Source organism: Salarias fasciatus, assembly GCF_902148845.1.
Source record: "Salarias fasciatus chromosome 7 unlocalized genomic scaffold, fSalaFa1.1 super_scaffold_4, whole genome shotgun sequence".
In the NCBI taxonomy this organism is placed as follows: Eukaryota; Metazoa; Chordata; class Actinopteri; order Blenniiformes; family Blenniidae; genus Salarias; species Salarias fasciatus.
In genome coordinates, this window is record NW_021941229.1 from 13,647,207 (window position 1) to 13,671,008 (window position 23,802).

Genomic DNA, 23,802 nt, shown 5'->3' on the forward strand with positions numbered 1-23,802 from the left:
GCTTATTGTTGTGTTTACATAATCTAAATGAAACAAGCAGAGGGTGGTGGAAGGCTGCAGTCTGTAGTTGTCACTCAAGGTCTCTGCTGGGTTTCATCCTTAAGTCTAACATATGAGCTCACCTGCACTGAGCCAAGGCGACGTGATAAATCTGAACGTTTATCTCCTCCCCGAACGAAGGTGTCCAACCGCTTGACAGGCTCAGAACATTTTATTTTTATCTTGGAGAAACTAGACGTTTATACTTGTGCCTGAAATCTAGTTTTGGAGATATAACAACGCTGACCCGGGTCTAAACTAATCTACATTCCCAGCGGTGTTATATTCAGGCAATCTAACACGGATGGGAACTGCGAGCGCCCTAACTGCATTACAGCTCCCCTCATACATTTTTCTGATTGTGCAGCACAGTAATGGGCTCTTTTTTTTTTTTTGTGAATAAAGACCAAATGTGGGGAACATAGTTCAGCTGTTTTATGTACCTCAAAAAGAGCAAATGTACACATCAACATTAATAAAACTCAATAAATAAAACATGCTTAGCAGTTAGGACACAAAGCTCTTTGACTGTTTCTTCCTTTTTCACGCATGTGGCAGCTTTGAATCCATCATCAGTCTTTCTGTCTCTGTTTTATGAGGTCTACCAGTCAGTGCTAAGGCGGGTATCTACATGCAGAATGGGGAATTCATCACTGAGGGTTGTTAATGGCCTAAGTAATGATGCATGACTCTGAGCAAGATGGTGGGGGAGAAAAAGCTGCTGAGGATGGCATAATTAATTTGGAAGTGGATGACCTCAGAGCCACGGCAAACCTTTCGACCCCACCGTGTTTTGACAGCATATTCTCCTGAACCTGCTTTAGTGTGATCTTAAACATGTTTTCTTGCATCCGAACAGAACCTGAAGGTGAGGAGCCCAAAGGACTGTAAGGAGACGGCCAAGAACTCTCTTGAGGGTCAGTCATCTCAGCCTGGGTCTAACAAAACAGATCAGAAATTGGAATATTTACATATTGCATACAATATTAATTCAGTCATATAAAAAATTCAGTGTGATCTTTTTTTTTTTTTCATTCACAGCTTTACTATACAAGCCGGTGGACCGAGTGACGCGCAGCACATTGGTCCTACATGTAAGTAAGAGTGAAAGCTAAGTTATGTTCCATAATAAAGCCATAGTTGTGTTTTGCTGTGTGTACATGTCAATAACATGGCATGGCATTTCTTAGTACAACAGATTTCTTTGTTTTGTGCCAGGACCTGCTCAAGCACACCCCTCCCAGCCACCCGGACCACCCGCTCCTGCAGGACGCTCTGCGAATCTCCCAGAACTTTCTGTCCAGCATCAACGAGGAGTCGGCTCCCCGGCGGCAGTCTATGGCCGTCAAAAAGGGAGAGGTGAGCGAGCAGAAAATCTACAAAACATGCTGATGGGAGGCGTGTGCTGCACTGTGTTCCACTTCCAGAACCTTTTGGGATGTCTTTCCTCAAATAGCCGAGAGGCAGCATGATTTAGCTGGAATTGAAAGTGAAGCAGCGGAGCTTCACCGTGCACATTATAGTGTTATTGTGGGGGGTTTTTTTAACTCTCAATGTTGTTTTTGATTTTCGGCTGATGAGACAAACTCGAGGCTATTATCTGTGAAATGTCAGTTACTCGCTCACTTTCATTTGTTTAATCTGTACTTTCAAAATCTATTAGTGGCATCTAAAAGTCAATTTCTAAAGGTGGTAATGAAACAGTGTCAACATTTCAACACCATCCATTGTTTAACCTTTTAAAAACAAGGGTTTGCATTATTTTGGGAGGAAGCTCTGCCACAAACAGAGTAAAAAAACTCTTCTAATCATGGAAACCATGATAACCTTCCATCTAGCTCATTTTCTGTCACATGCTCCATTTCTATCTGATTTTCAGAACATGACAGCCCCAGCAAATTTCAGGTTCAACCCTAAAAAGTAGTAGAAAATTTAAAGAACAGTTAAAGGTTACAACATGTTGGATTGTGCTTTATGCACAAATCACCCGAACTACACATTATCTTCTTTGCAATCACCTCAAGTTCAATTAAAGCCCAGCAGTGATAAAGATATTCCCCTGAAACATATAATTGGTACTTTTTATTGATTTAAATGGATGCGGGCTCTTCATACGGTACTTTTACCGTACTATTATCCATGATGACGCCATGACCCCACCCTCCAAATGATCTTGAGGCCTGAGCCAAATGAGTGCACAGGGGCCGCCAATCTGCAGCCTAAAGCCGAGTGCATGTCCTTATATGGTCAAACAAGGGTTGCCTGGGTGAGGGTGACTCTGGTTCTGTCTGTGTCTCCCCACCTCTCCGTCTCCCCCGGCACTCACACACACACACACACACACACAGCCCGTCCCCCCACACTCGCTCCCCTCACTGGAGAGGAGTTGATCCACACAAGCGGACGCCTCCTGATTGATAGCTCGCGTGACACTGCCATACATAATGCTTTGTAATGAGCCAACAGGCCGCACTGACAGGCAGATCTCAAATTAATTATTCATAAACAGAGGACGGCGAGGGAGCAAGTAGATAGGACTCCTCCCCTGACTCACAGGGGGGTCTTTGCTACCGCACCCTCTCTGTACACACAGATGCATATACACACACACACACACATTTTTTTACTGTCCCCCGCAGGCCTCAGTTTCCATCTCAGTCTGTCCAGACCTCCACACCACTCATCAAATATTTATCATGGTTACATGAAAGCAGCACATGGAAATCAATGGGGCTCATTATATTGTACCTCGCCACAGACGGAGAAGACCGGAGTGCTTTTGGTCTGTTTCTCACAGCGTGAGCTTCAACATGCAAGAAGTGTCTGCCATCAAAACGCTCGTTCATCACGCGGAGAAGCTGAGAAGATGATGTTTTACATTTTGGGTCAATGAAAGGGCTTGAAGAGGACCTAATTTACTTTTTTTTTTTTTTGGCAGCTCAAAGTATTTTACTGGCTCTTGATGCAACAGTTTGGCTCAGAGTGTGTCAAAACTAGCCTTTGTCTCTTTGAAGGTGCAGCATGTCTCTACTGCCCTGCTACCCTGAGCTAGATAACATAAAATATGGCTGTCAGGATAGGACAGGTTTATACATTTAGTACATAATTATATCCAATTTTCTCGTTCCTGGACGTTAATGTTCATTAGGCTGCGAGTGGGATCCATGGCAGTTGTTCAAACCGGAAAAAAAAACAAACAAAAAAACCACCACTACTGTAAACAGTCACAGTGCTATTATGAACACCAATAATGAGGATAAATAACACATTTGCAAAATTGCACTGTGGTTTTTTTTAAATCACCTCATCCTTTTCCATTATTCAGTTGTTATAGTGCTGATGAGAAAAGTAAATCTATAGAAGCGTACAGATGAAAGGAGGCCACAGTGATGATTTATCTCCGGACCTGAGGCCGACACACCGAGGGAGCGTCATTGTTACCCTCCGTGCGTGCACGCTATTGAGTAACCTGTTGTCTGGCCAGTGGAGGCATGCAGGAAGAGAGCAGCACAGGTTGCCCCCCAGAGGCCCCGTTTCCACTCGGAGGAGGGGAGGAGGACAAACACAAACTGCTTAATTAAAATGCAAATGATGGCGCTCATGTTCCGGCTCCGCTTTGTTTGCCTTTGAGAGGAATATGCTCCTGATGCGAGTCCGGCCAGCAGCAGTGTACACATTGGTCCTCATATAGGGAGTCTCGCAGATCTTTCCACGCCTGCAGGAATTTGAAAGGGAAGAAGAAACATCTGCAGAGGTTTAAAGCATGTTTTCTAAATATAACCACGAGCCCGTTGTAACCTCATGCCCATTACCTGCACACTTGCTCTCAGCAGTGGTCAATATTTAATCTGCATTCAGTGCAGTCAGTGCGTTCTGCTTCATGCCGCTCTCCTTCCACATCGATTATAGCCGTGTGCTGGTCAGCTATTATGAGACGGAACGAAAGATGGGATTCTTTTAATTGTCTGATGTGCAACGACACAGTTATTTTGTATTTTGTTACATTTTTTCTGTCGTACAAGAGGGAAACGCTGGCATACAAAAACTCTGAAATGAGATCAGATTTATGACTGACTTGTAAATGCAATTTAAAAACCTCAGTTTGACAAAATATAACAATATTTTTGTGACAGATGAATTATATCATCAAACAAGTTCACAAAAGCAGCATTGTTTTGTCTTTTACTAGAGTTTGGTGCTCCGGATTTGCGCAGAGTTGAATCATAAGAAGCTAATTTTAACCACATCATCTAACTGTTGGTCATCTCAAGTGTATTTTAACTCTTCATGGGAAGGATCAGTACATAAGAAAAATCTAATTATTCCCCTGTAAAACAAACTCCTCTTTTGTGTTTTTACTCTCCAGTGAAAGTTGTTAAGAATTGAACGTGCAAATAACCCACCTCGGTACATAGTTTTGCAATCTAACCAAAAATGTGCTTCTTTTTCACCATTTGCTGCCAGTTTCTAATGATAAACACCCAATTATTGACGAGTCACTCCAGTACCTCCAGTATATAATACCCCACGTTATCAGATTGACTGGATTTATTTTTCATTTTGTGTCTGCAAATGTGCAATGACTGAGTGCTTTTACGTTTTTTTGTATCTTATTTTTGACAGTTTTGAGAAGCTCATGTTACTAATGTGTGGCACTCTCCTGAAACTCTTTTGTGACTGGAAAGTTGTACCACCTAAATCCCGGGACCAACTGTATTGACTGCTCTAAAATGCTCCAAAAACTTTAGTTTTTTTTTTTTCTTCATTTTTTTAATAGGGTTTATAGTTTTTAATAATCATAAACAGTCTGTTGAGTTGAAGTTATGACAAATAGGCTGGATCCCATCAGCAACAATAGAAATGACTCGCTTGTGGTTTTTGATCGATGCCAACAGTTTGACATAACAAACTAAAAAAAACATTGCCAAAGATGTCTACTTGTAAATGGACTTGATTAGTTAAATGTGTGTGTAGTTTATTATAAATAGTAAAATGCATTACAATATATGTCTCTCCGCAGTTCACTTGTCACAAACATGTTTACTGTTTTACATCTGCTCTTCAGTTATGTTCACAGTGGGCAGATCAAACCTGAGTAGTGGTGTGACATTTACATGACCTCTCATCACATGATATTAGCAACATTTTATCAGTGCAAACTGAAAAAAGTGTCAGAGCAGTCGACCGTAGCTAACTGTGGCGATATGGACATAATCTGAATTTGCTGATCATAAAGACAAGTGATAAAGTGGAAACTGTACAGAAGGCTTAGCTTCAAGCCGTAAGATTTTCTTATTACTTAAATAGAGAATTCAAAATTTGCAATGCTCACACCAGCATTCATCGCAGTCAAGTCACAAGGTGTCAAAAAAAAAAGAGGCACAGAAACAATACTGTTTAAAAGCAGATATATGATGATATATTGTGATTGCTGTTTCCATTTCCCTTTTTGGCTGTGTAATTTTTCATTAATTTTTAAAAAGCAGATCATTTGTTCTGCTCTCTCTTTCTCACTGATGGATTTGTTATGGTTTGTCACGATATTGGTGGTTTATTGACAGTGAAAACATTTTTAGATTCATATATTTTACTTCACCAAAATCCAAATACAAGTACCACTCTTGAAATTAGCTCCAAAAGTCTTCCATTAGCTGGACGGCTGTGGCTGATGGTGCGATCCCCATCGCAACCAGATAAACTCAACACGACATTTTTGGAATGGAAAACCCAGAAAAGCCAGAAAAGCCTTTAACTGGAGTCAAACTGTGAGGTGAGAATGCTGAAGGTCGGAACTAAAGGTTCCCATTTAATTGCATCATTGCTGCCTTATTATAACGTTTGAGCGTCTTTTGGTTCGGTGTGAATTTTGACTGTTACTTCATGTCGGAGCATCTCGGTGAATGGCGTTTCATTCAAGCTCCCGTACAGTACTGGCATGCTAAATATAGACAGGCTTGACAGCATGGAGACTGACAGAAGTAAGACGAGATACAGCTTTGCTTCTCCTTCCGGTGGGAAAATATCCACAGGCGGTTTTACCATGTGTGGAGGCAGTGCCTTTCCCGTGACATCAAACTCCTCACAAGAACAAAAAAACGGAAATCGGGAAATGTGCATGTGCAGTAATTACCTACGAGAGACTCAGTGTCACAACGCAAACCTGATCAGGAAAATCGAGTCATGCACCTTTTGACAGACGCAGTTGACAGTTGGCACAAGAAACAAGACCTAGACAGAGAGCAAGTCATCCAGAAGTTATTCATCGCATGCCGCCATCATTGCGGTCCTCATTGTGTTCTCTGTAATGAATAATTACATTCACCGGTGGGAAATGAGGTTTTTATTAGATCCTTGTTTCGGGGGATCAAACCATTATGTGCCGAAGGATCTCGACGAGTGAAGCGAATAAAAAGATGCCTGACAAGAAACAGATCACTGCAGTGGAGCTGCTTTGGTGATGTGTCACATGGTTTGCTCTCTGTGTATTAAAAAAAAACTGCAGTATGACATCTGTTATATCAAGCGCTCCTCTGCCTCTCTCTTTCTCCTTCCAGACATCTAACTTTCTTATTTATGCTCTCTCAGTCTCTCTGATGCTTTCCTCCACCTCCCTCTCGATCACGCTGCCATCTTTCTGTATCTCTGTCGTGCCGCCTTCTCTTGCTCCCTCGTCCAAAAGCATCAACAGTGACTAACGCAGGACCAGCCTCCTCTACTACTCCGCTAACAGACGTCCGGTCGGGTTTTTGTAGGCTGTGTAAGCTTCTCTTTTGTTCTGCTCCACTTCAGTGTTTTCTGGCTGTGACAGCAGCTCTGTGTTGGAGATGGAGGGGAGGCGGGGGGGGGGGGGGAGAAAATACACCAAGATAATGACAGGGATGCGGCTGCGGTGGCTGCATGCATGTGTGTGACGTCATGCCTCTGCTGCCGAGGAAGAGTAGTTCTGGTTTGGAGGCGGTGTGCCGGTGTTGCATTTTATAAAATCAGTCATGAAGGCGTCTTGCGTATTGTGCTGGAGGGAGTCTCGCTCACATGTAGTCTGTCCTCTGATTGACACTGACACAACAATAGCGCAGACTCAGACACAGTCCAGTGGAAAGAAATTGAAATTCCTGCATCCAGATGCCTGACTCAAGCAAATATCGGGCAACCAGTAGTGCCAGACCCGATTAAAAACGCTGAAAATTTTAATCCAGTGGTTTTTCTCTCCTCACAAATATGGCACACGAAAGTAAAACAGTGAAAAATCGGAAAGGAAATTGGATTATTACACTGGATTGCTTATGAGGAGGAATTTAAACCAGGACAAAATAAAATGTGGAGAAAGCTATCACAAAGAACTGGCTCAAGACAGAAGCGCCGAATCATATCTGGGTGTCAGTAATAGAGGACATTTTTTTATTATGGAGAAACTCGCAAACTGAAAATACTAAAAAAAAATTTATAAGAAACTGGGACAAATGGCTCATTTATAGGGAGAAAACAGCAGCAAAGAAAAGAGACTCGATTACTACCTAAAATTAATTATGAGGACTAGCTACCCCACATTCCCCAACCTGTTTGTTTTTAGTTTAAGTGTTGTGGTTTTAAGCTTAATATATGTAAGACTCCAAAGGCTTCTAACTTCTTATAACTCCAAAACAAACTACATATATAAAAAAAAAGAAAAGAAAACAGCCACAGTAAACTAAAGATAAAAAAGTGACAGACTGAGGACAGACTCGGTGATACAGGAACTCAGAACAGTATCTTCTAATAATAAGTATGAATCAAAAGTTCTTATCAGTTTTGTGTAAAACCTGGATATGTTCCCTTCTAATTTAAGCTGACTCTCCCGGGTAAAGGAAAAAACATAGCACGAATGATTTTCACATTTAAAAACACACATTATGACTTGAGAGTTAAATAAATCATTACATTACTTTCTGCAGTTTTTCATTTTTTCTGTTTTTATTCCTCACACCGCAGGAAAAACCAATGTTATCAGTATTTAATATTGAGTCTTTTACTGTTGAGCTGTGGTTTGACATTTTTCTGCTCCCACTTTAGTTTCCTGTCAGTGTGCTGTAATGTTTCCTTCTTTAGAAAATGACATTACTGCCCCCTTTTGGCAGATGGCAGCATTACACTCCTCATTACATAGTCTGACATCAGTGAGTCCAAACCTCAGTGTGGAGCTCATTCTGCCTCTCTGCTGCCACGCTCTTTACTCTTCCCCAGTGTGATGCAGCATAAAGGTTGAGATTTTATTTGAACTTATTTAGTATGAAATTTTCAAGGTTTTGGGTTTGGTGCCAAATGCCGCTCTGTCCATGTGTCAGAGTGTCTTTGGGCAAGACACTAACCCCCAAATTGTTCCCAATGTCGAGCACCTTGCATGGCAGCCCTTAATATTATATTAGTGTGTGTGCGTGCGTGTATCTGTGTGTGTGACTGTGAAACAGTTTGAGACTGCTTGCTGAAGCAGAGGAAAATGTGATGTGAAAGTGAAGTCTCTTTGTTTCATCAAAGTTCCACATTGATTAAAAAAAATGTAATTTTCAGTTGAAACATAGAAGAAAAAGCTTTTGGAGGATGATCATATAACCTGCGACCTGTCCCTGAGTCGCTGATGCACAAATGTTTTTTGCTCTGTTGTTTCTTTTGCCGTAGAACCGGCAGCTGCTGAGGGACAGCTTCATGGTGGAGCTGGTCGAGGGAGCCCGGAAGCTGCGGCACGTCTTTCTCTTCACTGACCTGCTGCTGTGCGCCAAGCTGAAGAAGCAGATCGGCGGGTAAGAAGCATCTGAAAGCTCTACGACACTGCACAGACGTCGCTCAGGGGTCAAACTGGTGACAGGTCAGGCAGGCCTGGCCGCTATTCTGAAGCCCAGTAATGAACCAGAGTTATCTGATCACTGAAATTGGCTGCATCGTCATTAGTAGATGACACCGAGAAGACATTTTCAATCAAGCAAATTTAGTTCAGATGCATTAAAACAATATAATTATGGTTGTCTAAATAAAACTTAGCTGATGTCAGTAGAAAAGAGACATGCTGTCCTTCAAGTCATATCTGTAAAAAACCTTGGAAGTTTATTCTTACTCATGTGAGAAAATAAAGAAAAAAATCCCCGTCTGAGTGAGATCTCTTGGTCTGAGCAGACTTTATGATATAATATATAACTAATACAGATACATGATTTAGCAAAATCACTTTTATCAGCATTTGGTGTCCATAAAACTATTTCTTGTTATTTATATCAAAGTTTAGATGCAACTATTTTGTCCCATAGTGAAATGGCTTCATCAGTAGGTTTTATCCTGTGTGAAAGGTCTTTCTTTCCTTTCTTTAATTCTTGCTAAAAATATTCTTAAGCCCGGTGTGGAGATAGCACTGGGATGAGTCATCGCCACTGATCCCACATCTACAGAAGACATGGTTTTGTTACGTTGCAAAACTCATTATGATTTAAAGTAAATTCCTCCTGAATGTGAGTTTATCATTAAAAAACAGAGGCGACCCACTTTTCCGTGTCTTCATATGACAACCAGGAATTGTTTTCCTTGTGTCTTCTGAGGTTTTTTTTTTAATTTTCTCTCCCTCCTTTTCCACCTCATCAATCCTTTGTATCACTCTACTTCATACCTCCTTTATTTTTACTCTGACCCTCTGCTCCCGTTCAATGCTCCCATCATCCCCCCGCTGCAGGAAAAGCCAGCAGTATGACAGTAAGTGGTACATCCCCCTGACGGAGCTGACCTTCCAAGGGCCCGAGGAGGCCGAGCCTCTCACCATCCCCCAAGTCCCAGATGAAGAGCTGGACGCCATGAAGGTCAAAATCTCACACCTCCGCAGTGAGATCCAGAGAGAGAAGGTAACGTGCATACAGATGTTCAGTGGCAGATGTTTCTTCCAGTCGAATACCTCATTTCTTTGAACGTGTGAAAAGAAATCTTTGATTTTTTTTTTTTTTTTCGGATTGAAGCGAGTTAGACTGTCACATTTGTATTTCCAGCTTATATATTATGAGCACTTGAAGTGACTTTCTGTGTCTGAAGATTTCAGGGTATTGTGACACCAACTCAAACTTGCTGTTTTGACACTGTGATTTCAGAGAGCCAACAAGGGCTCCAAAGTCATTGACCGTCTCCGGAAGAAGTTGTCTGAACAGGAGTCCCTGCTCCTGTTAACGTCTCCCAGCATGCCCCTCAGACTCTACAACAAGAACGGCAAGGTGGGGTGGCTCCGTCTGCTGCTTCAATTCCTTTTTTTCATTAACGCTTTTGTCCTGTGTCGTACAACGAGACGGGATTTCAGATGTTTAAACAAATGTATCCTTTGATCATCTTTTAGCAGTGTATGGAATTTCACATTGGCAGTTATATTTTATTAGTTTAAATATGTTTTATAAGTTAGTTACACTAGTTATGAAGTAACTTCAGGTATTTCAAGCGCAAAAGCTTTCTGCTCTACCCCACAGTCAGACTGTAGAGGTTATTTTTTTCTGTTTCACTCTGGCTGTTTATCCCATATTGGTTAAATCTGTAAAACAGCCCCATGAATGTGGAACATTTTCTGTGCATATTTGTGCAACTGTGTCCTTCAAATGTTTCAGTCTGCTTCTCTCTTCTCACTTTTTCTCTGTGTTTGTGCTGCAGAGTTATGGTTTTCTGATTTCGTCTGACTATGAGCGTGCAGAGTGGAAGGAGATCATCAAGGAGCAGCAGAAGAAATGTAAGCCTCCCAGATGAGCCCTGCACCGAATGAACCTTCACTTTTTCCATAGCATTCTTTGTCCTTCATACATTTTCTACCACTAATCCATTAACCTTGAGAGAAGAGTGCAAGATTTTTTTTTTTCAACCCTCAACCTTTGGCGCACACAGGATCTTATACAGCCTCTTTATGTTGTCTCCCCTGAAGGTTTGAAAACGGCCTCTTTGACGTCCATGGAGCTGCAAATGTTGACCAGCTCTTGTGTCAAATTGCAAACTGTCCACCACATTCCACTTAGTATCAATAAAGAAGGTAAGCTACGTCTTTTTTCATCTAAATTGCAGTTTCAACCTCTTTAATTGTGTTTCTTCATAAATTCAATGTTGTGTGAAGTCAAAGTTCTAATTGTTCTTAAATGATGGGGTAGTAGTTCTGTGGTGTAACACTGTAAAGTGATTGAGGCTTTATGTTTTGAAGTGTACATAGTTTTATTTTTAGTCGTTGTCTGTATCTTTCACACAAAATATAACATTTCATTAAGGAAACTGCCCTAGGATAGAATAATAATGACTGATAATTGTGGGAGAGGAAGCGCAGATATGGGATTTCAGCCACATGTTTCATACAGTCCAGTGCTGTTTTATCTCTTCCTTCCATGTCTGATTGTGCTCCAAAGTAAACACAGATCTGCATGCTTTTCTAATCCCCCTCTCTCTCCCTCTCTGCTCACTGACTGTTTTTCCAGAGGATGAATCCCCCGGTCTCTACGGGTTCCTGAATGTAATCGTCCACTCTGCCTCCGGCCTCAAACAGAGCTTGAGTGAGTCACTCACCGACGACTTCCCCCCTGGCGAAAATTCACATAATCAGGCCGAATGAGCAACTAAGAAGCCTCAAGTTTAATGTTGCTGTGTTATTTTAAGATGAAACTTTCATGTTTCGGTGCATAATTAGTGATAACTTTACTGCCTAATACCATTTACCAGCTTGATCGTATTTGAACGATTGGATTAGATTTGTTTTCTGAAGATAAGAACAAACAGCCAGCCTGTTCTTTTTGTTAATTCAATGAAGTGAAATAGAGTCCTTATGTGGCTTTGTAAACCCAATTTCTGTTCAATTTTCTCCTCTCTGTCAGATCTCTACTGCACAATGGAGGTGGACTCCTTCGGCTTCTTCTCAAATAAAGCCAAGACGAGAGTGTATCGATACACCACCGAACCCAAATGGAACGAGGTAAAAAAAAAAAAAAAAAAAAAAAAAAAGTGGCGCTTTGCAGAACTGGTGCCGTACACTCACTGAATCATTTTTACCTATTCAGGCATGTAAACCTCTCATCTCACAGAATTTACAAACCTTGCAAACATGCTGTATCACTTGAATTTATATATTTTCTGAATTTATATATTTTTTTGAATTTTTATATATTTTCTTCCATTTTTATGTCTCAACTGATCTTTCCCTTGGCATCATACTTGCCTCAGTTGTGCCTTTTTCTTACTGTTTGGTCAAGAATAACCCAGATTTGAATGGTATATAGTTATTTTTATTTCTCCTTTGCATTTCAATAAACTAAAACCAGAGTGCATTTTCTTCCCGTGCTGTCTGTCATGTATCAGACATCTGGTGCTGTAATCAGTCAACTGTCCGTCTCCAAAACATGAAAAGAAACCTTTGCTTAAACATCTGCGGCCCCTGCAAACAAATAGCGAATGCACATACGCACGCAAAGAGGCCCATGCCCACACTCTATATACACAGGCACAAATGCAATAATGACACAGCTGGACGAGGGAAGAAGAGCCGAGACCCAATCGGAGTATCGGATCATCTGCGGTCCAGCAGTTTTCCACAGCAGACCCAACGACTCTTTGAGGAATTTGGTCAGCTGAGTGGAAATAATGTTAACTAATGAGGATCTGCTGGTGATGACTCACATCTGTCCAGAAGCGAAGTGAGCTGGCACAGTGTGGGTCTCAAAACGATGTGCAAAACATATGCAGGGTCCTCTTACATAATAATGAGATGTTGGTCAGCTGTGCATTACAGTGGGATGTATGAATTACAATAATAAGGGGATGTCAGTGTTTAGGAGGTATATTCTCTGCATTTCATTAATATCATTTCATCATTTGTCAGTTTTCTGCTCTGGTCCTGGAGGGGTTTCTTCCCACCCCCCTATTTTTATGCCAGCTGAGATCAATCCAGTTATTTTTGCGTGTGTTTTTCTCCCCCGAAGGAGTTCGAGATCGAGCTGGAGGGCTCTCAGACCCTGAGGCTGCTCTGCTATGAGAAGTGCTACAATAAGACCAAGCAGAACAAAGAGGATGGAGAGAGCACGGACCGCATCATGGGGAAAGGACAGATCCCGGTATGACATGACGTCACCTGACACCCCCCCTCCTGCTTTTCCTTTCAGCAGACCCATCATGACTCATTACGGATCGGCAGTTATGTCACCATCACTGCCACAGAGCATGAAATCCATATTATTGCTCAATGGATGACTGGGATTATGCTTGATGTAGCAACTGGCTGATTAGATCAATTAGCTGAATAAGTGATGAATGATTATTTCCCCCCCCAGACGGTTTAATGTAAGAAATTGACGTTTTTAAGCTTGCTCAGATCTCATATCAGTTAGTGGCGATGTGTCTGTGCTCAGTGAAGATCTACACTGAAGTGAGACAGTCTGGCTTTTTTTTTTTTTTCATAGAATGACACAAAGCTGTAATTTAGCTGCCATCGATCTGTGATTGTTCTGGCAGGTTCAACTCTTTAAACCGTTCATCAGAGTCCTGCACAGGTGGGAGCGACATCAATACCGCGAAGTGTTCAGTCCATAAAAATGCTAAAAAAGATGGACACCATCCTGAGTGATGTGGGCCGTGAGACGGACTGATTGTAGGTTGATGGCAGATTTAGATGGCCGATGATTACGTTGCCAAGACAACAGCGGGCTGCAGGATAATGCCAAGTGTCACTCAAGAGATCAAGGAAGAGAAAGACAAAAGATACAGAAAATCACATCAACACGAGATCGATATCTCAAGCCTGAAAAATATAACAGTTTTATGTTTTTCATGTACCTGCAGGTGAGCACGTGCTCGACTCTAATGTTGCTGTTTTACTTCATATCCATATTAAAACACTCCGATCTCCTGCTTCTTGCAGAACCTCATGTCATGGCCAGATTTCTCTGAATATCATGCAAAAAAAAAAAAACTGACTTTAAGTATTACATTAGTTTTTTTTATATGAGTGACAGCTGAATAAAACACTGGTGCAACATTTTCCACGTGTTGTGCCATGCTTTATACACATTAAATTGATTTTAGCTGTGTTTATCCTGAACTGAGAGTAGCAGCAGAGGAGTCCCAAATATCAATTTCCCCTGTTTCTTTTTGTCTTGCCAAACTGTGAGCCGCAGTCTCACGCTCCACCTAGTGGCTCCTCCGCTCATCCCGAGACGCCGGTCCGTCTCGGCAGGATGATGTCATTGAAAACAGACAGACACACACACGGTGGTGAGAAAGTTTCTCCGCAGGATTTTCACAAACATGTGGATCACAAACTGCCACTCCCATCGTCAACACTGTGGCTGATCGCTGCCTTGTTTTTGAATCCTGTCAGGCTGTGTGAATGTCAGATGTGTGGTATGTTTAACCCATCATATTTTATAGCTAACGCAGTTTATGCATACATATATTGAATAGGGGTTAGGATCGGGTCAGGATTCACCCTGAAAAGGATTCCAGTCCATCACAGGGCAAACATAGAGAGACACACACTGACAAACACATTCACTTCCTCACCTACGTGTAATTTTAGGGTCAACAATTAACCTCAAACACATGTTTTTGAACTGTGAACGGTCACAAGAGTGTCCCTGGTGAAAATCTGCTCCAGAGGAGCAAGTCTCACATCAGTGTCTTTGAATTTGTGCTTCAGTTTGGCCATACGTCTGAAACTGCTTGATGCACAAAGAGAAAATTTCACATCGTACACGACACTGAGTGACTGCTTGATGCAGAAAAAAATGAATGTTCTCAGTCAGTCATTAGATGCTCTGGGCAGCTGCAACGTGCACATCTTGAATATTATTTGAAACTTTCAAGTGATAATTCTATAAGTGCAGACATTTTAATCATTCAGAGTGTGTCTCTTGTCTGCCCCGATGGACTACCACCCAGTCCAGTGTGTACCCTGCCTTCACTCTGCTGGCTCCGGCACACTGCGACCCTGCAGTGAATAAAGTGGTACATAAGACAGATAAATGGATGTTAATGTGTATGGATGTGCTGCTAAGCCCTCGGCTGCCGCAGGGCAGAGAGAATGAAGTATCTGTTGGCTGAAAAACCTAATAGTTTTGACAGTGAGCAGGAGAGGCTCTTGTAGCGGCGCTGTCTTTAGCTGAAAGTAATTTCTTGGTAGATAAATGGCGCCGACCAAAGGGCGCTCTCAGCAGTGAAAGATTCAGTTATGAGAAACATGATCCGGCTTTGTAAGCGACCAGATGGGGCTCAGGCGAGGCAAACACACAACAGAGAGTATACTGTGTATGTTTGTTTCATCACGTTGCCTGCATGTATGCGTGTGTGTGTGTGTGTGTGTGTGTATTCAGCTTTTATTGCCCCAGATGGCGTGACTCTTGAGATCTGAGTGTATTTAGGTGTGAATTTAGTCTCTAAATAAATTATATTTGTTTTGTTTGCCATGTTTCTAAAAATACCGTAAAAGGATGCAGCAGCATATCAGCAACACCTTTGAAAGCATTCTGCTACAGCTGAGGGGAGATTTACACAGTTGATCACAACTCACTGCTGTGTTGTTTTAACTTTGCTGAAAAGCGCAGGCGTGGGATGACAGTGTGTAAACAATATGTATACAATAAGATATTCTGAAGTCATTGCATTTTTGTAAGGTAGTACTGTAAAAGTTGTTTAAAATGTCAAACAAATTTGATCTTTGATCCCCTTGGAATTTGATTTTACACAGCTGTGATCATGACTGATTCACAAATTCCATCTTCAGACAAGCAGACATGTTTCTCGTATTGAATCAGACGTCTGATCAGAGTAACTTGAACTGGCTGAACCGAGTCCTGATCCTACATTTCTGTCTGTCTCAAAGTGAATATTTGCAATGTTTGATTGCCTGTCCCTTTCAGTTGATTACTAGTGTATTATCACTATTCATTATTGGCACTATTAACTTTTCTTGCACTTATTTCTGTCGGTCATATTACCATTACTTAGATTAAATCATTAAAACTGCAGGATTATCTGAACCTGTTCAGGCAACATGCAGTTTTTTTTTTTTTTTATCTCTGTTACAAATCCTGTATCTGCTTCCCTGACTTTATTTAACAACTTTTAACACTTTAACATCTCTTTTTTGTGCCAGTTAATGTTTTTTCCTGGTTTTGCTTTTTCTTGAATAATTGCTCCTCAGTATTAAGGTATTTCATTTGAAATGAGGAAATACAGTAATAAGGATTAGTTAAAGATTCATCATAGTTTGTTTTTTTTCCCCAGCTAATCCTGAGTGCGGTGTGCATGTAAATATTTTTTCCAATGCAAAGTGCAAATTAATTTTATGCTTTTTTTAAAAATATCCATTGTTTGATTCCTCTACTCAGCTTGACCCTCAGAGTCTCCAAGGAAAAGACTGGCAGAGAACAGTTATTCCCATGAATGGGGTGAGTGCATCCTTTCAGTCTTACTAAATGTTCTCTATTAATCATTTTTATTTGTTTATTCAAACACCGACATGTCAATCATCAGTATCATCTGACTCATATTACAGCTTTCTAATATTCTGAATATTTGTCCAGGATGTTTCCCCACACTTAATTTTTTTTCTATGAGAGCCACATCTGGTTTAAATATGACAGGATTTCCTAAAGATCGTGGAAATCTATCACAGATTTCAGGCTCGTAAAGCATCTTCTCGCTCTGTAAACCTGAACTTACCTGGAAGCTCTTCTTTCCTGTCAGATCGAGGTCAAACTCTCCATGAAGTTCACCAGCAGAGAGTTCAGCCTGAAGAGGATGCCCTCGCGGAAACCCATGGGAGTGTTTGGAGTCAAGATCTCCACAGTCACAAAGTGAGTCAAAGCTGAAAATGACCCCAAACCACCCCAACTCACAATATTCAGGTTTTTCTGGTTCTTTTCCAGTTCTGTGATCTTCCTTGGTGCTTCATTTTTGCATGCATGGTTGACTTTTTTTTTTTTTTTTTTTTTGCTTGTTAACTTTTGCTCATTTTATACTTAAATTTATTCCTGCAATAGAATTTTCTGTGATGAACAGAAACTTGAAAAAAAAAAAACAGCTCATCATTGCTCCCTAGAAATTTAAACTGAACTACGAGTTTCATCTACAGTATGTGCTGAGTTTTGTGATAGTGAACGAGGAGAACTGTAGCAATCGTAATTACAGCTCATTCTAACTGTGATATGAATGAGTGTGTTCTGAATTTTAAGATTTAAGACAAGAGTCATGAAAAACTTTACACCAGCTGAGAATCACAGTATTTATAGATGGAGCTGAAATACTTGCTATGCTTTTCTATGTTAATGTTCATAGTCCTGTGTATCAAGTCATGACAGATCCGGTACTTCAGACCAAAATCCAGAGATTTCCCTAGAGCAGAGTGGTGGAATGACATTGCCGCCTAGAGTCATTTTATCAGTAAAGCACCATTTAAAATGGCCCGCCGGGCTTCAGGTTTAATTATTTGTTTATTGAGAGAGCTGTGTCTCTGTAGTTCCTCAGAGGCATCTGAGTGGAAGATGGTGGGTCACATTCATGAGAATTCAAGAAAACAAATGATTTTTACTGGTTTTATCAGAAACAATCAGTTTGTGTTGTTGATGAAACATTTTGGTGCGATCAAGGGGATTCATTGTCTGTGCAGTTTCTGCTAATTTCATGTTTTTATCTCAGTAAACAAAGAAATTATGATTAATCACTTTATTTATTTATTTACCAGTTCTGAATTTAATGTTGGTGCACTTCGTCTTCTTGCAGACGAGAGCGCTCCAAGGTGCCCTACATCGTCCGGCAGTGCCTGGAGGAGATTGAAAGGAGGGGCATGGAGGAGGTGGGCATCTACCGAGTATCAGGAGTGGCCACTGACATCCAGGCCCTGAAGACGGCCTTCGACACAAGTGAGTGCGATACATGCTGAGACCAGGTTATGTGTGTTTTTAAAGGATTTAGGATTGCAGCTCAGTTTGGACAAGTCTCTTTTTGTCTACTAAACTCATAAGTGAAAAGAATGATGGGATTTGTTAAGTGACTCTTTTGCCAATTTTTCCGAGATTGTTTTGTTTAATACAGCCTCTGCAGAGGCCACCATAACGACTAGATGAGAATAGGCCCACAAAATTCTTGCTTCTTTCCTTTCTGGCAGTTTTTTTTTTTTTTTTTTTTTTTTTTTGTTTTAAGATGTGTGTTTTATTTTTCATTAGAAACTGAGCTGACAGTTCTGTCAGTTATTACTGACAGCTGAAGGTATTTCCCCATCCCCTCGTCTCTTTATGTGCTCGTCTTCATGCCGTGCATGTCTCTCCCCTGCAGACAACAAAGACGTGTCGGTGATGATGAGTGAGATGGACGTCAACGCCATCGCCGGGACCTTGAAGTTGTACTTCAGAGAGCTGCCGGAGCCGCTGTTCACTGACGAGCTCTACCCGAACTTTGCAGGAGGCATCAGTAAGAAGCTTGATATTAACTTATTACTGATAAGAAATTGAGATGTCAGTCACTGCAGTTTTAATGTAATGTCTGCTGGTTCTGATCCCTGTTTTAGCCTTTCTCATTGTCTCAGAACTTTGTGAACAGACTGGCTTGTAATAGATGTCGTCTTCTGCTCCTCCATAGCTCTTTCTGACAGCGTTGCCAAAGAGAGCTGCATGCTGAACCTGCTGCTGTCGCTGCCTGAACCCAACCTGGTCACATTCCTGTTCCTGTTGGATCACTTAAAGAGGTAAAATCAACCAAAGGTGCAGATGTGCTCTCTCACACAGACAATGGAAAAACTAAGCAATTAATTTGCTTTTAGTTTCAAAGGTGGCTTCATGGTACTCTCTCAGTGTCACCTCAGTGTGTCAGGATTATCGGTGGTGCACGGTAGTATTCAGGCATTCGCAAGCAGGGTTTTGTTTACTTCTTTCATTACATCAGGGACTCGTGCAGCGGGCTGTCATTCAGCTGCTGAAGCCAAATGTCTTTCGGTTGCCATGGTGATTTTACATTATGTGAGCGAGCCAACAATGCAAATGCATCTAATTACAAGCAGCAGATGAGCTTGTTGTGTAATGTGGTTCGGGGATTACATTTTTATTATTCCCTGTATTTTTAAAGCAAAATGTTTAAAACACCCAGATTTGACATTTTTATGTGTTGGATGATCACAAGTTGACAGTTTTTTTTCTTGTGCTTTTTGTCCAATCATTCAAAACATATCTGGTTTTGCATTTTCTGTGAATTACATTTTTAGTCAGAGTGTGTTTAAATTGTTCTTGCAGCTCAATCCTTGCATATGTGTCACTAAAATTAATTTTAATCTCATCAAATGCTGTTGGAACAAGACTTTATTGAAGGTTTTTTTGTGAAGTGTCCAAAAGTGGCTTTCCGTTAGAGAAAAATACCGTTTGTAATGCAACACTGCACATAATGCAAGCTTAATATTTCAACATTTTTATGCCTGATGATTATTAGATATATATTTCATAACAAACAAATGTAGTTCAAGGTGAAATGTATTATCCCCAAGGGCCAATTTCATGTGCAGCCAGCATTAAGGCACACTTTAAAGGGGAATCGAGTGATTTTAACAAAATCCACAGTATACTGCAGTGCCCTTTTCATGCTTTCCCTTTTGTATTAACCAAATTTCAGTAGATCACAAACAAGTCAGGAATTATATCAATTTGGCTAAATTATTGCAAAGAATTCTTCAGTTTACTGATCTAGATTTTTAACATACTTGATGATATTTCCATAAAGAACAAAGGTCATGTACTGTTTTCATGTCCTGCTAATGGTTATGCCTGCTTTGCTCTCCCCAGGGTGGCAGAGAAGGAATGCATCAACAAGATGTCTCTGCATAATCTGGCAACAGTGTTCGGCCCGACTTTGCTCAGGCCCGCTGAAAAGGACAGCAAGATCCCTGCGAACCCCACGCAGCCCATCAGCATGGGGGACAGCTGGTCCCTGGAAGTCATGGCCCAGGTGAGCCTCGCTCTGTCTGCACCATCTGGCAAGCCATCGAGCCCAGTCTGACATTAAAGAATGAACTTTTCTTTTTGCATTTTTCTACCTCTCTTCTTTTCTCTATGCTCCCCCAGGTCCAGGTGTTGCTTTATTTCCTGCAGCTGGAGACGATCCCCACCCCGGATAGTAAACGACAGAGCATCCTTTTCTCCACTGAAGTATAAAGTTAACACGGACTCTCTCTCTCTCTCGCTCTCTCTGCCCGAGGCTTTGACCGTGAAGGTGTGGACGAACAGACAGACATTGGCTCAAAGTGAGCCTGTTGTAGGACATTTTCCAATTGACTGAATCCAGTTCAGCTCCTGCAGCTGGGAAGGATTGTCTCTTGCGATGCCTGCTGTGCTTGAACACAAGAGGGCGCCGCTTGCCCTCTAAAACTCTGAGGATGCTCGGTCCTTGCCATTTATACCCCCTTATTCCCTGGTAGTTCCCACTATTCTTCATACATCCCATGATCTTGTGTGGACACCTGCTGTCTGCAGTGTCCCACCTTGCTGTTTGTCGGTCTTAATGTTAAATTCAAGCAGTTGGATGGATCCGAAATCAAAACCTCAAAGAACAAAACACTCTTGATTCTTGGACTTTGCCAACACATCAGAATTTTTCTCCACCTTTGTGTGAGAGCATTTCTCTCTGTTCATGTTTATTTAGGACAATCATCACATCAGAACTTCTCATCTCGCACATTGCTCCACACCACATGGAGGAACTGTGTCTTACGTCATCTCGGTGCATTCTCGCAGACGATAAGCAGACATTGTAGGTGTTTGGCTTTTGTTTTTGTTTTTTTCTATTTCACAGACAGCACAGAAAGCCATCACCTGTATGTTATAGTGTTTACAAGGTAAACAGACCTGGTGGGAATCAAACCCTGAGGATGGACGGAGTGTGACGACGGGAAAGTCAGTGGATTTAGTAATACGCTGCAGTCTGACTGCCTGCAGTTTTTGTGACCATAAAAGTCAAATTTCTCTATTTGTTGTTTGTGTCTTAAGGTAGTCTTCAGCTTAAATACCCAGGAAGCAATATATTTTCTAACATAGGAGTTGTCTGTGTCCATATCTTTGCTGACAAAATGTCCTTATTGTAACATCTTGCCAAATTTTTCGTTTGTTTGTTTGTCTTTAGGATAAATGGAAGCGGTTGTATTTACTTATACTGTACATGTATATAATCTTAATGTTCTATTTTTTTCTTTTTTGTTAACAATATATTGATTGTTGCTGTTATTTGTAATTTATTTTGAAAGGCCCTGTTGGGAAAAGAAGTTTGGTTTTTTTCTGATGTGAACTCTTTTTTTTTTTTTAATTATTATTATTCTGTTGAAGAAAGTGGTAGGTTGTAGCCTTGACCTAAAGTCTTGCTGTAAAAAAGCAAGATTTAGCCTTGATCTAATAGAAGCTACTCAGCTGTACTGTCCAGCCTATCAATTATTCATTTAGATACTAATATTACTATGAAGATAACAGACACACACACACAGACTCCATATGCTGCTGTGGAAAAGGCACAAGTTCTTAAACTGCTGAGTGTTCCCCAGCAGAACGTCTCACACATCTCCTGTCTAGTGTAGACATTATGCAATGTCACAATACAGCACACACACACACACACACACACACATGCACCCATATGGCATCATCCTCTTTTTATACCGTCTGATCTGTGGCTGCAGAAGTGCACTGAAGCAGTGTCAGAACTGCTGCGCACGGGTTGAAGTGACCTGTCCGCTCAGCTTCTACATCCACTAAAAACATATCTGTTGGTTTTAATTAGTTACCTTCAAGTCAATCCCCTAATTTTCTTTTTCTAAAATTTAATGTCCAGGTTTTAGACAAGCATTTAATATATTGTCTTGATACGAAAATGCCGTATTCCTAGTTTTAATTCCTCTGTCGTTGATTTAACATGCAGGCATGTTGTATTATTTTTCCTCCTGTCCACTTATTGCTGTCTTGTTTACAAATGTGTCATCACAGATCTGGATTTCAGGATGTTTTTGGTGCTTGACCCACCAGGGATCCACGCTCTCTGCTACAGGAGGAACAGGAGATCTTTAGATGGTGATATAATGTCAACGGTAGAAGCCACATTGATGTTTTCCACATGAGGTGAAAGCTGAGAGCCTGAGGATGCAGTTTGTTCTTTTATGTTTCTGAACCCTGCATCCTTATGCAGACTGGTGCGGCATCTTTTAAAATCTGAATAGATTTTAATATAAAAGCAGATTGTGATAATATCGTTGAAACATATACAAGTAAAGTCAAAGGTGAATTACTGGATGCGTGTTACACTTCTGCAGAAGGTTCTTCAAGAAATGAACCAAATAACTTCAAATGACCCTGTTAGGATATCAGTACTGTAAGGAAGACTTTAAATGTTTCTATGAAAAGCAATTCAGAAACTTTTCATGGACCATTGCATGCAGGAACAAGAAAATTACTTCCTTTTATATGAAGTGACACTATTGCATTTTGTCCATACGTTTATCTCTCTCACCCACTCAAGCGTAAAGTGTGTATCTGTGAGACTATTTCAGGAAAAGTTCCTTGAGGTGGAAAGACAAGAGACAAGTTGAATGTGGCCATGAAACATTTCACTCCAAAAAACATTGATCACTTTACCAGTAAAATGTCATGCTATTTACACATCCCTTAATCTCTGTTTGAATGTGAGGGCAGCACCTTTGAAACGGAACCTGCAGCTTCCTCTGCATGACGGCCACGTGAAACAGTGGGTCACATTGGGTTTATATTCAGAATAATCCAAATCCAGTTCACATTAGAAGGTTTGAAACATGTCATAGTGTTCATTCTTCTGTTTTGGTTTAGCGTGCTCACATTGCTTCATCCTCTGAATCTGAAGAATCCACCATTCATTGGTTGACTGATGCGTCTTTATTACAAGTCCCGTTTGCCTACACTGATCTCTCCTGTTGTGCCTCGACACGTATGCTTTTTTTAACGCCTGTGGTACTGTAGAGACTTTTTTCGTTCTCCTGTTGCCTTTGCTGAGGACAGCCACAAACCTTTTTATCTCTTCTAGACTAAGACAGGACCTTAAACTTAAGCATGGTCTTAGCCGATACTGTACATGCCTGTTGATTGACATGTTCTGCACCACATAACACTTTTTTGCTTCAGCTCGTAAATTTGCCTCCCCTCTAAGGCCTTTTTATTATTATTATTATTTATTTATATATACTTTCTCCGACTTTGGTAAAAGATGGTCTGCTGGATCTATTTATTTATGATAAAATGTCATCACAAGCTAAATTAATGTGAGAAAAGGGTCTTTATTATGTGCTTTATTTGGGCAAGTCTTGCATTGTGGTTTGTTTATCTTTTCATTTTTTCACCCTGTTAAAGTTGCAACAATTTGTCTCAATTTTGTCCTGGAAACGCAACCATCATGTAGAGCTGTAAGCATCTTTTAAATCCTTGATTCCTGCATCATCGGCTCATCTCTACATGTTTATGTCGTTCGACAGACTGGCCACTGTGATTGTCCATCTGGTCTAGAGAACTGAATAGCAGGCTCATGTCAATTTAAACGGTAGATTCGGTGAGTTTGCACGACTCAAACTTCCCATGCTTTTCCACAAAAGTTGTATAATATGTATTATACTAGAGAATACATAATTTGGTTTCCCTTTCATTATTTATTGTGACATCCACTGACGTATGGTCGTTGTGGATTAAGCTGGTACACCTCTTGTCTCTTTGGAAATCTGAGCTGTCGGTATGTGGTAGAGGAGAAAAGATTCTTATATTACTCTAA

The 23,802-nt window shown here is 40.9% G+C and overlaps 1 protein-coding gene across 1 annotated transcript in view; it reads left to right on the forward strand.

Annotated features, from left to right (window-relative positions):
* The window catches only part of bcr (BCR activator of RhoGEF and GTPase), an 83,676-nt gene extending 63,425 nt beyond the window's left edge, over positions 1-20,251 (forward strand). Inside the window, exons 6-23 of the mRNA XM_030085229.1 lie at positions 899-956; positions 1,081-1,133; positions 1,258-1,398; positions 8,692-8,813; positions 9,731-9,896; positions 10,137-10,256; positions 10,681-10,756; positions 10,946-11,050; positions 11,484-11,558; positions 11,877-11,974; positions 12,978-13,109; positions 16,380-16,439; positions 16,738-16,847; positions 17,773-17,912; positions 18,325-18,459; positions 18,628-18,733; positions 19,818-19,980; positions 20,097-20,251. Of these exons, the coding sequence (XP_029941089.1) occupies positions 899-956; positions 1,081-1,133; positions 1,258-1,398; positions 8,692-8,813; positions 9,731-9,896; positions 10,137-10,256; positions 10,681-10,756; positions 10,946-11,050; positions 11,484-11,558; positions 11,877-11,974; positions 12,978-13,109; positions 16,380-16,439; positions 16,738-16,847; positions 17,773-17,912; positions 18,325-18,459; positions 18,628-18,733; positions 19,818-19,980; positions 20,097-20,186 (1,950 nt within the window). The 3' untranslated portion in view covers positions 20,187-20,251. The remainder of the gene's footprint in view (positions 1-898; positions 957-1,080; positions 1,134-1,257; positions 1,399-8,691; positions 8,814-9,730; positions 9,897-10,136; positions 10,257-10,680; positions 10,757-10,945; positions 11,051-11,483; positions 11,559-11,876; positions 11,975-12,977; positions 13,110-16,379; positions 16,440-16,737; positions 16,848-17,772; positions 17,913-18,324; positions 18,460-18,627; positions 18,734-19,817; positions 19,981-20,096) is intronic.
* Positions 20,252-23,802: the final 3,551 nt, after the last annotated feature.